The sequence below is a fragment of the Moschus berezovskii genome, chromosome 11, assembly GCF_049115385.1.
Source record: "Moschus berezovskii isolate FMDL1 chromosome 11, NW_MosBer_1.0, whole genome shotgun sequence".
Taxonomy (NCBI): domain Eukaryota; kingdom Metazoa; phylum Chordata; class Mammalia; order Artiodactyla; family Moschidae; genus Moschus; species Moschus berezovskii.
Window position 1 is genome coordinate 23,823,427 of NC_142470.1, and position 15,633 is coordinate 23,839,059.

Here is a 15,633-nt window from a genome sequence, read left to right on the forward strand (position 1 = left end):
CAAGGCTTCTCAGTCCATGGGATTCTCCAGACAGGAATACTGGAGTGGGTTGCCATTTCCTTCTCCAATAGTCAAGTTTAGTATGATTATAAAATAGCAACAACACACACCATTAGAATTTAGGGGGGGGAAATGGACAACATATGAGTATGCCTATATGTACAGCTGACTGATCTTCAACAAAGGAACAAAGGCAATACGATGGAGCAAAGATAGTCTTTTCAACAAATGGTGCTGGAACAACTGGACATCCACATGCCAAAAAAAGGAAGGAAAAAAAAAAATCAATCTAAACCCGGACCTACATCTTTCACAAAAATTAACTACAAATGGACCTTATACTTAAGCATAAAATACAAAACTAAAAACTTTTAAGAGATCACATAGGAGAAAATCTAGATGATCTGAGTAGGGATATGAGTTTTCAGATATAATACCAAAGACATAATCCATAAAAGAAATAGTTGATAACTAGACTTCACTAAAATTAAAAACTTTTGCTCTGAGAAATACAATGTCGAGAAAGTGAGAGACATGCTACAGACGGGAAGGAAATATTTGCAAAAGACACATCTGATAAAATACTGTTATATAAAATATACAAAGAACTCTTAAAACAACAATAAGAAAACAAGCCACTTAAAAAATGGGCCAAGGACTTTGGCCACATCTCACCAAAGAATATATACAGATGGCAAATAAAAATGTAAGAAGATATCGGATATCATATATCTTCAGGGAAATGTACTAAAACAGCAGTGAGATACCACTACACACAGATCAGAATAGCCAAATTCTAGAACTCTGACACCATCAAATACTGGCTAGGATGTGGAGAAACAAGAACTCTCATTCATTGCTGGTGGGAATGCAAAATGGTACAGTCACTGTGGAAGACAGTTTGGAAGTTTCTTACAAAAATAAACACACTCTTACCATATAATTGTACTCCCTGGTATTTATCCAAAGGAGCTGAAAACTTATGTCCACATAAAAACCTACACGTTAATGTTTACAACAGCTCTAATCATAATTGCCAAAACTTAGAAATGACCACATGTCCTGTGGTAGGTGAATGGATGAATTCACCAGTATACCCACACAATGGGATATTATTCAGCATTTAAAAGAAATAAACTACCATGCCATGAAAAAGACAACAGAGACTCTCAAATGCGTATTACTAAGTGGAAGAAGCCAATCTGAAAAGGCTATGTAGCATATGACTGTATGTGCTACAGTCTATATAAAAGTAAAAACTATACAACATTCTAAAAGAGGCAAAAATATGGACACAATAAAGAGATCAATGGTTGCCAGGGGTTGGGGGCGGGTCATGAATAGGGAGAACACAGAGGATTTTTAGGGCAATGAAAATACTCTGATATTCTACTGTGGTTAGATAATAATGTCACTATGCATCTGCCCACACCTACAGAAAGTACAACACAAAGGTGAAGCCTAACATAAACTACGGGCTTTGGGTGATGATGATGTGTCAAGTGTAGGTTTATCAACTGAAAAAAAAAAAAAAAACGTATCTCCTAGTGAGGGATCTTGAAAGTGCGAAGATTATACATGTATAGGGGCAGGAACAACTAGGAAACCTCTGTACCTTCCTCTTAATTTTGTTGTGAACCAAAACTGCTCTAAAAAATAGTCCTAAAAAATATATGTAAAAGGAACTTTTCATTCAGAAAAGGATCTTCAGAAACAGTGTCTTCTGAGACAAACATGCCTTTGACATGCAGCCTTTCAAATTAAAAAAAATTATGAAGATCAAAAGATCTTCATTCACTGTTGTAATGTATACACAAAGATCAATGTGGATACACACACACACATACCAGTAATTAGAAAGACAAGCAGGTAGTTTCTTTGGCTTTAAAGTTAGTATGTTTGATCTTAAATAAACTAAGATCCACTGACTTACACATAATAAAGTATGTGTCTATGCATTATGGCACTACATCAGCTTTAAGGGTTTTTTTTTTTCAATACTTTTAACCATTTTTCCATTTTGGTATTGAAAAAAGCAAACTACTTAAAGCTGATGTAGTGCCATAATGCATACATACTTTCTTATATGTAAGTCAGTGGATCTTAGTTGATTTAAGATCAAGCATACTAACTTTAAAGTCAAAGAAACTAAACAGTATGGACCTAACAGAAGCAGGAGATATTAAGAAGAGGTGGCAAGAATACACAGAAAATCTGTGCAAAAAAGATTTCATGACCCAGATAATCACGATGGTGTGATCACTCACCTAGAGCCAGACATCCTGAAATGTGAAGTCAAGTGGACCTTAGGAAGCATCTCTACGAACAAAACTAGTTGGAGGTGATGGAATTCCAGTTGAACTATTTCAAATCCTAAAAGATGCTGCTGTGAAAGTGCTGCACTCAATATGCCAGCAAATTTGGAAAACTCAGCACTGGCCACAGGACTGGAAAAGGTCAGTTTTCATTCCAATCCCAAAGAAAGGCAATGCCAAAGAATGCTCAAACTACTGCACAACTGCACTCATCTCACACGCTAGCAACGTAATGCTCAAAATTCTCCAAGCCAGGCTTCAGCAATACATGAACTGTGAATTTCCAGGTGTTCAAGTTGGTTTTAGAAAAGGCAGAGGAACCAGAGATCAAATTGCCAACATCCACTGGATCATTGAAAAAGCAAGAGAGTTCCAGAAAAACATCTATTTCTGCTTCATTGACTATGCCAAAGCCTTTGATTGTGTGGATCACAATAAACTGTGGAAAATTCTGAAAGAGGTGGGAATACCAGACCACCTGACCTGCCTCCTGAGAAACCTGTATATAGGTCAGGAAGCAACAGTTAGAAATGGACATGGAACAACAGACTGGTTCCAAATAGGAAAAGGAGTACGTCAAGGCTGTATATTGTCACCCTGCTTATTTAACTTATATGCAGAGCACATCATGAGAAACGCTGGGCTGAAGAAGCACAAGCTGGAATCAAGATTGCCAGGAGAAATATCAATTACCTCAGATATGCAGATGACACCACCCTTATGGCAGAAAGTGAAGAGGAACTCAAAGGTCTCTTGAGGAAAGTGAAAGAGGAGAGTGAAAAAGTTGGCTTAAAGCTCAACATTCACAAAACTAAGATTATGGCATCCAGTTCCATCACTTCATGGGAAATAGATGGGGAAACAGTGGAAACAGTGTCAGACTTTCTTTTGGGGGGCTCCAAAATCACTGCGGATGGTGATTGCAGCCATGGAATTAAAAGACGTTTACTCCTTGGAAGGAAAGTTCTGACCAACCTAGACAGCATATTAAAGGGCAGAGACATGACTCTGCCAACAAAGGTCTGTCTAGTCAAAGCTATGGTTTTTGAGTAGTCATGTATGGATGTGAGAGTTGGACTATAAAGAAAGCTGAGCGCTGAACTGTGGTGTTGGAAAAGACTCTTGAGAATCCCTTGGACTGCAAGGAGATCCAACTAGTCCATCCCAAAGGAAATCAGTTCATTTTAAGAACTGATGTTGAAGCTAAAACTCCAATACTCTGGCCACCTGATGCGGAGAGCTGACTTATTTGAAAGGACCCTGATGTTGCGAAAAATTGAAGGCAGGAGAAGGAGGGAACGACAGAGGATGAGACGGTTGGATGGCATCACCGACTCAATGGACATGAGTTTGAGAAAATTCCCGGAGTTGGTGATGGACCGTGAGGTCTGGCGTGCTGCAGTCCATGGGGTCGTGAAGAGTCAGACACGACTGAGTGACTGAACTGAAGTGTCTAAAACCTTATTACATATAAAAGCAGATATGGGCAGAATCAGTCCCTAAAGAGGTACATCCTAATCCTCAGATCTGTGAACATGCTACAGTAACGGCAAAGGGACTTTGCTGATGTGATTGATGGTCCAGTCCCTGCGAAGGGGAAATTATCCAGGGCTATTCACACAGGCTCCCATCTTGTCACGTGAGTCCTTGAAAGTGAGACCCTTTCCTGGCTTTGTTCAGAGAGAAGTATATGAAGACAGAGAATCAGAGAGAGGCTTTGAAGATGAAGAAAGGGGCCATGAGCCAAAGAAGGGAGATTCACTTGCTTCCCTCACCACTGGATTCTCCCCTGGAACCTCCGGACAACAATGCAGCCCTTCCTAAACCTGCATTTCAGCCCAGAGAGACCCCTGTCCAACCTCTCACCTACAAAATTAAAGATAATTAATGATATTATTTAAGCCATTGGGGGGGTGTGGTAATCAATTACAATAGCACTAGAAAAAGTAATACATGGAGGTGATTTTTTTTTTACTTGTTTCTTCTATTTTTTTTTTAAAGGAGAAACACACATATAAATTGTGTCAAGAAGGTGATTATAAATGAAACACATGAAATCCAGGCTATCTGAGGAATAAAGAAGAAATGGAAGATGAAAGTCTTGGGGAATATATGGTATTTTTATTCCATTTCTCAAAGAGCAAGGAAGGAAGTGGTTCTGTTTCTCGTTACAAAAAAGAGACCAGATAAGGGGCAGATGTGGACTCCATATAAGAAATAACATCATCAGATCCAATCTGCTTCAGAAAATAGTGGGTGCCTCCCTGAGGAAAAAAGATTCTCATCTGCTGAAGACCTCTAACACTAAACAGATAAGACTAGGATTGGAATTCTGCCTCAGCTACTAACTTGCTTCTGACCTTGAACAAATTACTTAACCTCTAACCTTCAGTGTGCTCATTTCAAACCGAGATGTAATATCAACCTTGCAGGGCCACTGTGATGATAACTAGAGAGAAGGTCAAGTGGAGAGCCAGCTTCTGGTACATAATAAGTGAACAATAAATGGGAGCTATTACCACTGTTATTACACAGCGCGTGCAGTGATCTCTGTAGATGACAGATAACTCCTGAGGTCTTATAATTTATTGTTAGCTTGACCTTCATTTAGTATGTGTGGCAGGAACCATTTTCCTGTCCTTTGCACAGTTACTACCCAGGCCTGCAGAGGAGGATGTTCCCCGACAGGTCCTGAGAAGGAAAGTACTGCTCCTCTCTTCGCCTTTCACTTCCGGGGGAGGAGGAGGGACAGCTGATGACCGCAGGGGGAAGACACTGACGATGGGTGGCCAGTCCTTTCCCTTTCTTTCTGAAATGTGCCTGTGACTTTTCTTCTGCTCTTGTCCTGGTGGCCGACATTTGTGGGATAAATGCGGACTTTAGTTCAAGAGAGGTGTCCAATACATTCATGTGACTACTGAGCATTTGAAATGTGACTCGTCTTTATTAACAAGTAGGTCCGCAACAGATGGTAAAGAGCATGCAAAAATAAAACAGCAAAAACAAAAATGTGAAAATATCTCGCTCATATTTTTATGGGCTTCCCTGGTAGCTCGGATGGTAAAGAATCTGATTGCAATGCAGGAGCCCTGGGTTGAAATGATAACATTTAGGACAATTTCACCTATTTTGTGTCACCTTTTTTTAATGTGACTACTAGAACTTCTCAAATTCCACAGGTGGTTCACATTACTGCTCTGCTGGGCAGCACTAACCCAGAGGCCACCGCTCAGTGTCCCATGGGTGGGAATCAAGGTGGGAGGCAGCAGTCTTGAGGATGCACTCATGTTCTCCAAATAAAATATCCTCGTGTTTGGCAGGGATGTCTAAAGATCTGGGCAGGGAGCAAGTATGAGGAAGGCTGACTGTATAAAATCAACCATGCTTGCCACTCCAACCCTCCCAAGAATAAAGTAACTGATCTTCATCTGGCTGATCCCTCTGACTCTTAACTGACTGTAACTTTGGAAGACGAGACCCTATTTACTGCTCTTTCCCCACCAAGCCCCAAAGATATGATGGAAATACTTCAATTCAGACAAGCACAAAGCAAAGGTGGCAGTCTTCTCATGGTCCTTAGGGGCACAGAATTCAAAACCATTTATGTAGATTTCAGTTGAGAGATCTATTGAGGGTGATTTTCAGCAGAAACAAACACCGGCATGAGTGGCAAAGCTCCCTAGAGAAAGATCTCTGAGACAAGTGGGATTTCATAGAAAAAAAGAACAGCAACAGGAGCCACTGGGACACACTGAGAGGAACACAGAGCTTAAATGGGGAAATGGAAATGAGGTCGGCAGAGTGACCGCAGACAGGGACACGTAAGATAAATCAGCCTCAGAGAGGAGACAACGTGGATACTTTTTCCTTCCTCCATGGGGAACATACGTCACAGCTAACCTCCTGACGGGAGACCTACACAACCGATCTCAGGACAAGCGGTTTGACCTGAAATTCAGGCAAAGTTAAACCCATGGGGGTGTTCTCTGTCAACTCCCCTTCGCTCTCATCCCACCAGGCGAGGCCTCGTCCATGCTCTCCGGCCTTCTAGGAATGTGTGTCTGGATTGAACTCGGAACAGGATTTTGCTTGACTCTTTCAGAGCTGGTGATCTGCTTAAGTTTTCTAAATTATAAGGTGATGGAGTTGAGGTTGAAACTGTTTTAAATTTTTTTCTCTTTTTCTTTTAGGGTTTTTAAAATGAGATGCATGGAAAACTTGGGGCAGGATTAATTTAACTTCAGATTTGCTGAAGAAGCTATTCCTAGAGTGAAAGAAGATGTATTCTGCTGAGGAACCTGATTTATCACCCAGACACCTAACGCAGCCCTCTCTGTAAGACTGAGCAGAAACCAGGAAAACCATCTCTGAATTTTACTTTTGTTGAACTTACGAATTTTGGATTTCGATGGAATTGAACTTTAACTAAAAGGGCAAGTGGATTTGATTTTAAGGATGTCAATTTCTCCCTGGGAATTTAATCACAGGAATTTAAATTTGGGCCATTTTAAAGTTGCTGGCCTGTAACACTTGGCGTATTTCTACTCTCAGTTAAGCTTGTGGCTTAACTTAAAACTTGTGATGAGTTTTAATCCTCAGTTCAGTTGGGCAAAAATCTGAGATGGGAAACAGAACAGAGAGTGAATTTTTAGCCTTGTTCACAGGAAGCTGGAGGAGGGTCTCTTCTGACCTAGGCTGGAGTTTTCTACAATAGGTTGCGGTGCCACGACTGGTCCCAGCAGGATGCACCATGAGACTCACAGGGACAAGAGGAGTGGCCTCAGGGAGTGGGTGTGGCAGGGCGGGTAACAGCACCAGGTCCCTACAGACTCTGGACTCCTTTCTCCCCTCACTGGCAAGAGGTTTCATTATCAAGCCAAATTAATTAAGCAAGCCAAAAGCCCCCTGTCCTCTCCTCATCTTTCCATTATGAGGAGAAAATTTCCACTCCAACCAAAAATATAGGAAGTGCACCGTGGGCATCTCTCTCCCCACCTCCTGACTCCTTCCCACTGGATGAGAGCAGACTTCAGAGCCACACGTTAATGTCCCAACCCCAGCCTGCCCTGCCTGTCAGTGCACACCCATCCTTAGCTTACTTCTAGAATGACTTTCTGCAGCTGTTCTTAACAAGCCAAGTTTCAAACAAGTGTGAACTTCCATGAAAGACAGACTATTGGGCTGCAGATCCAGGCCATGTTCCCCAATTCCAGCTCTTCCAACAGTATTTATTTATTGTTGATAGTCATTTTCATCCGCCTGAATTCTAAAAGGGGGTGTGAGTAAAGAAGGGGTGAAGCCATGATTAATCATCACCCTCAAACTCTACTGCATTCAAGCCCTGGAAAAATCAATCACCTCTTCTCTAGAGCGAAATCCTGGCCTGGGAGTGAAGCTGAGGAAGAGGTGAATGCAGGCCTCTCCCAGAGAACTCTCTGCTAAGCTTGATTAATATTAAAAAATGTATAAGTTTGCTAAAAAAAATTATAAAAGCTAAACTTTGTAGAAGGAAAAGATATATTGCAAGCTGAAAAATTCTAGTGATATCATGATATTACCATGCACACATGCCATTTTCAAGTTCTTTCTGACACCTCTACACTTGGAAAGCTGATTAGGAATTACACTATTTTGAGGAACTGAACTATAAGACAATCCTTTAGGCACTGACCAGACATATCTTCATTATTTTTTGTATTACACGTATTTAGAAAGTTGAAATGCTCTTTCTTGTGGGCACCAGGATGGCTGTGGTTTTGAAAAGAATAACTTATAACCGGGCCACAAACCACAAGGGTCCATGCCTCTTTCAAGAGGTTCACAAGGTCAAAATTATTTTGATAATGACATGAAAACATTATTTACCTTTTTTCACCGTGTTGACACTACTATGATAGTAAAAAAGCAATGGTGGATAAAACTGTGGGGACTTAGCATAATCAAGGGAGTAGCACCAAGCTGTCCTAAGAGTCACTGTGCTCTCCACTGGTATTTTCATTTGAGAATGTTCTTGATGAAGGAGTAAAAATAATTCATTAAATCTCAACCACTGAATGCATTATCTCCGAAGGACTGAGAGATACACCTAAAATACCTCACTGTGTACTGAAATATAACAAAGAGAAAGTGTTTGAATGACTCTCTGAGTCATGAAGAGGTGAAGTAGCTGCTCTGGCATACATTACCATTTGTGCTTGAAAGAACGACTTAATAGACAAATCATGGCTATTCAGACTTGATATTTGGCGATCATTTTCTCCAATGTGAACAAAGTGAGCCTGTCATTTCAAGAAAAATAACTCACAGTATTTGTTGCCAATGACACAACTTAAGCTTTCAAGCAAAAATCAGAATTACGGAAAACGTGTACCCACAACTGTGAGCTTGACAGCTTCCCAATGCTTAAAGACTCACTGGATGAGATGAGTGTACAGAATAACCCATGTGATTTTGTTGATGATGTATAAGGCTCTGTATCAACATTTGGATGATTTGCATAACTCAGTGAGCCAATTTTCCAAATGCTTAATGCATTATATTCCAAATCATACACGGGTAAAAGAGCCATTCAAAGTGCGATCTAGAACAACAGTTTTAGTATAATGGAGCACATAGATATCAAGGATAGGGTTTCTGATTCTACACTACAACTAGCCTGTAAGAATCTATCATTTGTTGAGAGTTTTAGTGTGGCAAGAACACTCAAAACTACACCACAGGCCATTAAAGCACACCTCCCTTTTCTAACCTTGTATCTGTGTAAGGCTGAAAACTTCATCTTCTTCAACCCAAACAACAAAAACTAAATACAGAAACAAACATGAGAACCTAGCCGTGCTCTATCAAAATTAAGCCAGACGTGTAACTGTAAAATGATGTCATGCTTCATTTTGTGTGTGTGAAATAACTATCTTTCTATTTTCCATTAAGAGGTGCTATTACCATCAACCTATAAATGGATCTATTATTGGGACTCTTAAGAGAATTAAACACATTTTTAAAATATGTTGGCTTTAATTTCTAATATGATAAATATCAACAGATATTACATAAACAGGATCTTCAATAATTGCCAAAAATAATAAGGCATCGACAAATCAAAAGATGTAAAAACTGCCCATCTATGATAATAACTATTTGAACAACCACTTTAAGGAGTATCTGTTTTTATACTATGCTAGATACCTGGAGCTTTGGAGATAAAAGGCAATATCCTTGCCCTCAACGAATTTCTAATTTCATAGGGAGAGTAATTCTCAATTACTTAAATTTTACTGTAAAGGAAAAAACCCTTAATTTTAAGTTTCTTACAGGCATGTCTTTTATGTCGTGATGTCTCCAGTGGCAATTAACAGAGTATACAGCACACAATAATGCCTAAATACTTAATAAATCTGCACAGCATGCGTTTGACTGATGCATCAGAAAGTCATATATCATCCCATGCAATCAGGAAATATGCATTACCTAAACATTTGTACATAGATTTCTGACACCAATTGTTCATTATGGTGAAAAATGCACTCCCATTCTTAGTTAACAGACGGCATTAGCACTGGAAAGATCCTGAAGTTATAGCTACAATGCAGCCTTTTGTTGTGACTTAAACTTCTGAAATAAAACTTATTTTTAGATCATATCATAGTTTTTAAGATAAATCTATTTTTCCAGATTTTTACAGCATGTAGTCTAGATAATAGGATAAGGGAGGAAATAGTAGCTAAATTCAAGAATCTAAACAGTCTTATGAATGAGAGATGCCCTCATGCTATTTCCACAGCTTCAGAAGGCAGACCCAGAAAGTGGTCAACATAAGAGAAAGAAAGATTCCATGTGTGTGTGTGTGTCTGTGTGTGTAAATAAATATAGAAACAGAGGTAGTGGCTTAATTAACAAGAGAAATGATGCTTAAGGTCAGAGGTCAGACTAAAGAGGTGTTCAAGAATTTTTCTGCTCTAACCCAAAGGAGATACATTTCCCAAATGAACAAACTGCTAGAAGTTGAAACCTAGGGTGCCCACGGGTGGGGAGCGGGTGGTAAATGCCTACCCAATCCAGTTTGAGAAGCACTGGGCAGGACACTAGAAGGTACTTTTAAATCTGTGATTACCGAGCTTTTAAAGGAAGGATTCGGGCAAACTCCAGAGGAGCACTTCCAGCTTTTAAAGGAAGGATTCGGGCAAACTCCAGAGGAGCACTTCCTAAATAGGAGGAGTATTTTCCACATCCTTATTTTTGGATGTAGCTCTACCTACAACTGAGAGTGAGCACTGAACACAGAACACAAAGGCTGGGATTACACACAAGTGCCCTCTTCTATTGGAGAAGGAAATGGCACCCCACTCCAGTACTCTTGCCTGGAAAATCCCATGGATGGAGGAGCCTGGTAGGCTGCAGTCCATGGGGTCACTGAGATTTGGACACGACTGAGCGACTTCACTTTCACTTTCATGCATTGGAGAAGGAAATGGCAACCCACTCCAGTGTTCTTGCCTGGAGAATCCCAGGGATGGGGGAGCTTGGTGGGCTGCCGTCTATGGGGTCGCACAGAGTCAGACATGACTGAAGCGACATAGCATCAGCAGCCCCCTTCTATAATCACATCATGTCTGAACCAAGCAAATGGTGTTCTAATCTGCTTTTCAGCTTTGCTGACCATTTTCTTGGATTTCTAACCCCACTAACTCATTCTCTGGCCCTTCTATAAAAATGTTTCTAATTACTGATTTGGAAAAGCAATAGGAGAGCAACCCTAACCTGACTCAACTGGAAAGCGGCAATTGAGAACTAGAGCCAATGCACTTGAAACATTTGTATTCTTTTCCCTTCTGCATATTCATCACCTCGAATGTCATGCAAATTCAATCTTAGCCTACATGATATAATGTTGTTTTGTGAATATTTTCCCCAGAATGTCTATGAATTCTGCTAGCGCAAGCGACTACTATTATGAAGGCAAAGTGCCTTAGCAGGCTTATTTCATCACAGAATGAGTATGAAATTCAGGCTCCGGGGATATTCCTCTATGAATTCCAGTATCTGAATACTTAGGCCCTCTAGCAGGAGTTCACCAGTTCTTTCCAAAAGTTTGGCTCGGAATTAAATGTGGGTACACGTTTGAAAACTGCACACTATATATGAGTAACATACACTTATTTTACATTTTTTACATCATGTACAAGCTGTGGCAACATCTGGTGTTTTGCAAACTTGGCCACATCCAGCTGCATTTCCTTTTCCAAATGTGTCCTCTGACGTGTGAGGGTTGTATTTCAACATGAATTTTATACCCTCTCTCTCTAGGACAGCATTGTGTGATATCAAAGACGCATTGCACCTAAACTTTGAATTTGCCCTCTCTGAATGGAAAACTGAAAGCTTGCCAATTAATAAACCAAGAACAGACATAAAGCTAAAGACAGCAAATTAATGTGGCTGTCTTACTTTTCTATAGCTTGAGTTAGTAGGAAACCACCTCTTGACACATTCTACAGTAAAATATCTTGCTGAGAATTACACCATCTGGGCTAAGAGAAAACAACACCACAATTAACTGACTCGATCCCAACTGGGTCAGCTATGCATCTTTTCCTCGGAAAAAGTGCACATATGCCCACAGACAACTGGGTCATATATTTTCTCGTGGTTGGAGGGTATCTTAAAGATACACAATTAAGAAACTAAGGCAATGAGAATGTGCTGTAACTTAAAATTGTCTGACTTAAAACATAAACAACAATCTGAGTAGACTCTGCATCTAAATCCTCGGTTTGCTTAACGCTGATGTTGGAAAGTCTAGGCTGTTTCTCCACCGCCACACACGTGCTCACAATTAGAACATGGCCTTGGCTGGCTATGCTAGGCTTTGCCTCTGCCCTTAGACAAGATACATAAAACCTTCTTCAGCCTGGGCCACTCCATCTTCCTGGCCAGTCTGTTCACTTGTCAAGCTCCTTCAGCGGGTTCACAGGTCCCACCCAGCTCTGGAGCCATTTCCTTGGATTTCAACACCCCTCCTGGCTCAGCCCTTTCCCTCCTAAACACACTTCCAGCATTGCTAGTACTTAACTGGAGCCCAACTTCTTCTCACCCTTGGAGATTTATCCACTGTTTGCTGGACTCTCGTCTTTTCCCAGACACTGCAAGGCTCCAGCCCGTCCTTCCTCATTTAGACTCAGCCCTGCTGAGGAAAAATCCATTCCATGACAGGCTGCTCCACTTGGACTGAAAACGCCTGGAGCTCTCTGGCCCTACTTTTCTCCCACAGTGGCTACAAAGGCTCCAGGTCCCTTGACTCTAGCTGTTTGTTCTACTTCTTAGAAATAGTATACTTCAGTACTTAAGAGCAAAGACCCTGGAACAAGCCTCCCTGAGTTCAAATCATAGCTCCTCTATTACCAAATTAACCTTGTTGAACCTCAATTTCATTTCCTCACCTATTCAAATCAGGGTAATGCTATTATCTATCTCATAAATTCCAATTACAGCCTCTGCCCTAAGGAGGCAGAAGTCTAACAGTGATTCCTGAGGCTAAACCAAGGAGCTAAGTGGCATGTCCAGAGTTCAAAGCCTTGTAACTCTACATGCGTGCTCTTTTCAGATATATCATGCTAAATCCTTTTATAACCATCCTTGCCTTTTTCTTAACAACAACAAAAATGATTATCTCCTTTTCACCGTATTGGTTATAAAATTTCAAACCGGGGATGACCCAGAGGGAGGATAAAGGGAGGAGGGAGGTGGGAGGGGGGTTCAGGAGGGGGAACTTATGTAAATCCGGGGCAAATTCATGTCAATGTATGGCAAAACCAACCAATATAATATTGTAAAATAAAAAAAATAAATAAATTTAAAAAAAATTTTAAAACAAGATAAAAAAAAAATAAAAACATAATTTGCAAATGTGGCCTCATCTAACATGCCTAACAACTTAAAGGCAGAAATTTTTAGCACACAGTGGTTCAGAGAATTGAAACATATTTCTCTAAGCCACAAAACCAAAAAAGGAATAAAAAATAAGTGAAAGGAAAAAAAAAATTTCAAACCAAGTTATTAACTGAATTTATTGAGTTATAATAAGGAAATGGAGTCCTTGGTTACCCACAACTATTAATCTTGCAACGCAGCTAAAACTAGCACTTCTAGTAGATGTTTGAACCTCCACCTATGCTAATCTCCAAATGAATGACTTGGATTCTTAGACTCTACACTCAGTTTTCAGGATAACATGAACTACAGTAAAAATACACAGGGTAGGGTCCTGGGCAGACTGGGCAACTTGGTAGAAAGAGAAGGTAGCAGCAAAGACAAGGGAGAGAAAGTGAAAGGAAGTCCCAAAGATGATGCTGTTTAGATCTGAGACCAGCAGTCTCAGATTTTCTAGGAGAGTTAATGCCCCATGTCCAAGTAATGAGAAATTCACATTTGCGGTAAGCAGGGGAGTCTAGGTGAGAGGGGCAAGAAAGGGAGGGGAAGGACCTATATCGTTTATTTATGAGAAGGTCTACATTGTTGAAGGAGCAACAGCAGAACTTAGAATCCAGTTAAAGTGCTCACCGAGATACAGAGTGAACACTGGAAAACGCCACACAGACTCCAGGCAATTCTACCAGCCAGTCACATCCTAAGTGTTATTAATGTGAAATTTTTTTTAAGATCTCGATATTCAATGCAGCGAGTTGTTAGCCTGGCTCTGAGTACAGGAAACATGGGCTTGGCACTGGAGGTTCTTTCCACTTGTCAGTTGGAAAGACGAGGATGGAGTATTTACTACAAAATGACGTATTACGAGAACAAGTGTAACATGCTCAAAATGGATGTGCAAGTTACAGCCGTCAAGCCTGATTCAGACTACCTGCACAACTGAGAGAGGGAAAAATGGCCTCCCAACGAACACACATCGTGCTCAGCAAAAGACGAAACCACCAACCATGTGAGCGTTCCTCATTCCAAGAAAGGAAACAAAAACAAACAGACCGGAAGGGCAATTTTCATTTCTTCTACAATGGCCAGTCTACGTGAAGCTATCTTTTTGGTTACCTTGGTCACAGCTTTTGGAGAAAAGGTCACCGCGTCCACCACAGTGATGAGGTCACCTGGGAGGAGGCGATCGAAGTACTTCATGCAGACATCATAGGCATGCAGCCACTCTTGGGGGGACGCCGGGACTTGTTTAACGAGGTGAGGGTCTCCAGTCCAGAACAGCTTCTGTAACCAGATGGTGTACAGAGAGCTTGGGGAAAGCGTGCGGCCATCCTTTCCAGGGATTTTGGGGACAAGTTTGGAAATGGATAAGATGTTCTGACTTGAAAGGATTGGCTCCAGTGCCTCAAGGGGATTCATGCTTTCATCAGTCAGCTTTTTGTAATCAAGACCTATTGGAAAGGCGAGAAAAAGAGAGAGTAGTTCATTCCAACATAAACATACAGGAACTTTCAAACCCACACAGGGCCTCTTGCGTGGCTGAATGAAAAGATTCAGTTCCAACAGACAGCTTCGTTTGTCACTGAGATAAGACTGAAAATCTGAGTTCCAATCCCTGCCTGCAGCTTGGCCAGCTGTGTAGCCCTGAACAGGTCACTCTGTGAGTCCCAGCATCCTCACGTGTACCCTGGACCTGGCAACACCTCCTCACTTGCTCAGTGTCCCATAGCACCTACGTCCTCCTCTAACGATGCTCTCGCCAAACTGCACCATGTTCATCTGTCATCCAACTGACATCTCATCAACTACCTAAAGGCAGAGGTTGAACCTCACTCCTTTTCCTCTGTTTCTGGTCCAGGGTCGAATTCAGTTACTCAGTAAACCACTGATAAACTGAAGTAAATTCTCACAATCGTTATGAATAACAGATGAAAGTACCTTATAAATTATAAAGGCCTCCCAGGTGGCTCGGATGGTAAAGAATCTGCCTGCAATGCAGGAGACCCGGGTTCAGTAAATCATAAAATTTCATACAGATTTGAGAGATTTTAATATAGTTAACTTTTCTTTTTTTTCCCCTTTTTCTTTTCCCATCTTTAATTGCATACTTTCTGTTTAACCTCTTAGTTATGAGCATAAAGACAAACAGACACCATTCTACAGATCCACAATTCATTAAAGATTCTAAAGCTCTTATTTTAAAGGCTTCATACATTCCTTAAACATATAGGTTCCACTGAAGTAAAATTCTGCCAAAAGGCCTATTTTAAAGGGTCTTAACCATGTCATTTATATAGATAAAATATAAACAATGGGAGTAGGGGAAAAAAGACCTCAGAAACTTTGAATTTTAATACCAGGCCTTCTGTAAGTCACTGTGTGACCTAACTTTCTC

At 40.7% G+C, this 15,633-nt stretch overlaps 1 protein-coding gene across 2 annotated transcripts in view; it reads right to left on the reverse strand.

Annotated features, from left to right (window-relative positions):
* NBAS (NBAS subunit of NRZ tethering complex) overlaps positions 1-15,633 on the reverse strand; it is a 339,714-nt gene that overhangs the window by 83,877 nt on the left and 240,204 nt on the right. For both annotated transcript variants that reach the window (XM_055400475.2, XM_088841199.1), the window contains exon 44: positions 14,355-14,689. In XM_055400475.2, coding sequence (XP_055256450.2) covers positions 14,355-14,689 — 335 coding nt within the window. The remainder of the gene's footprint in view (positions 1-14,354; positions 14,690-15,633) is intronic.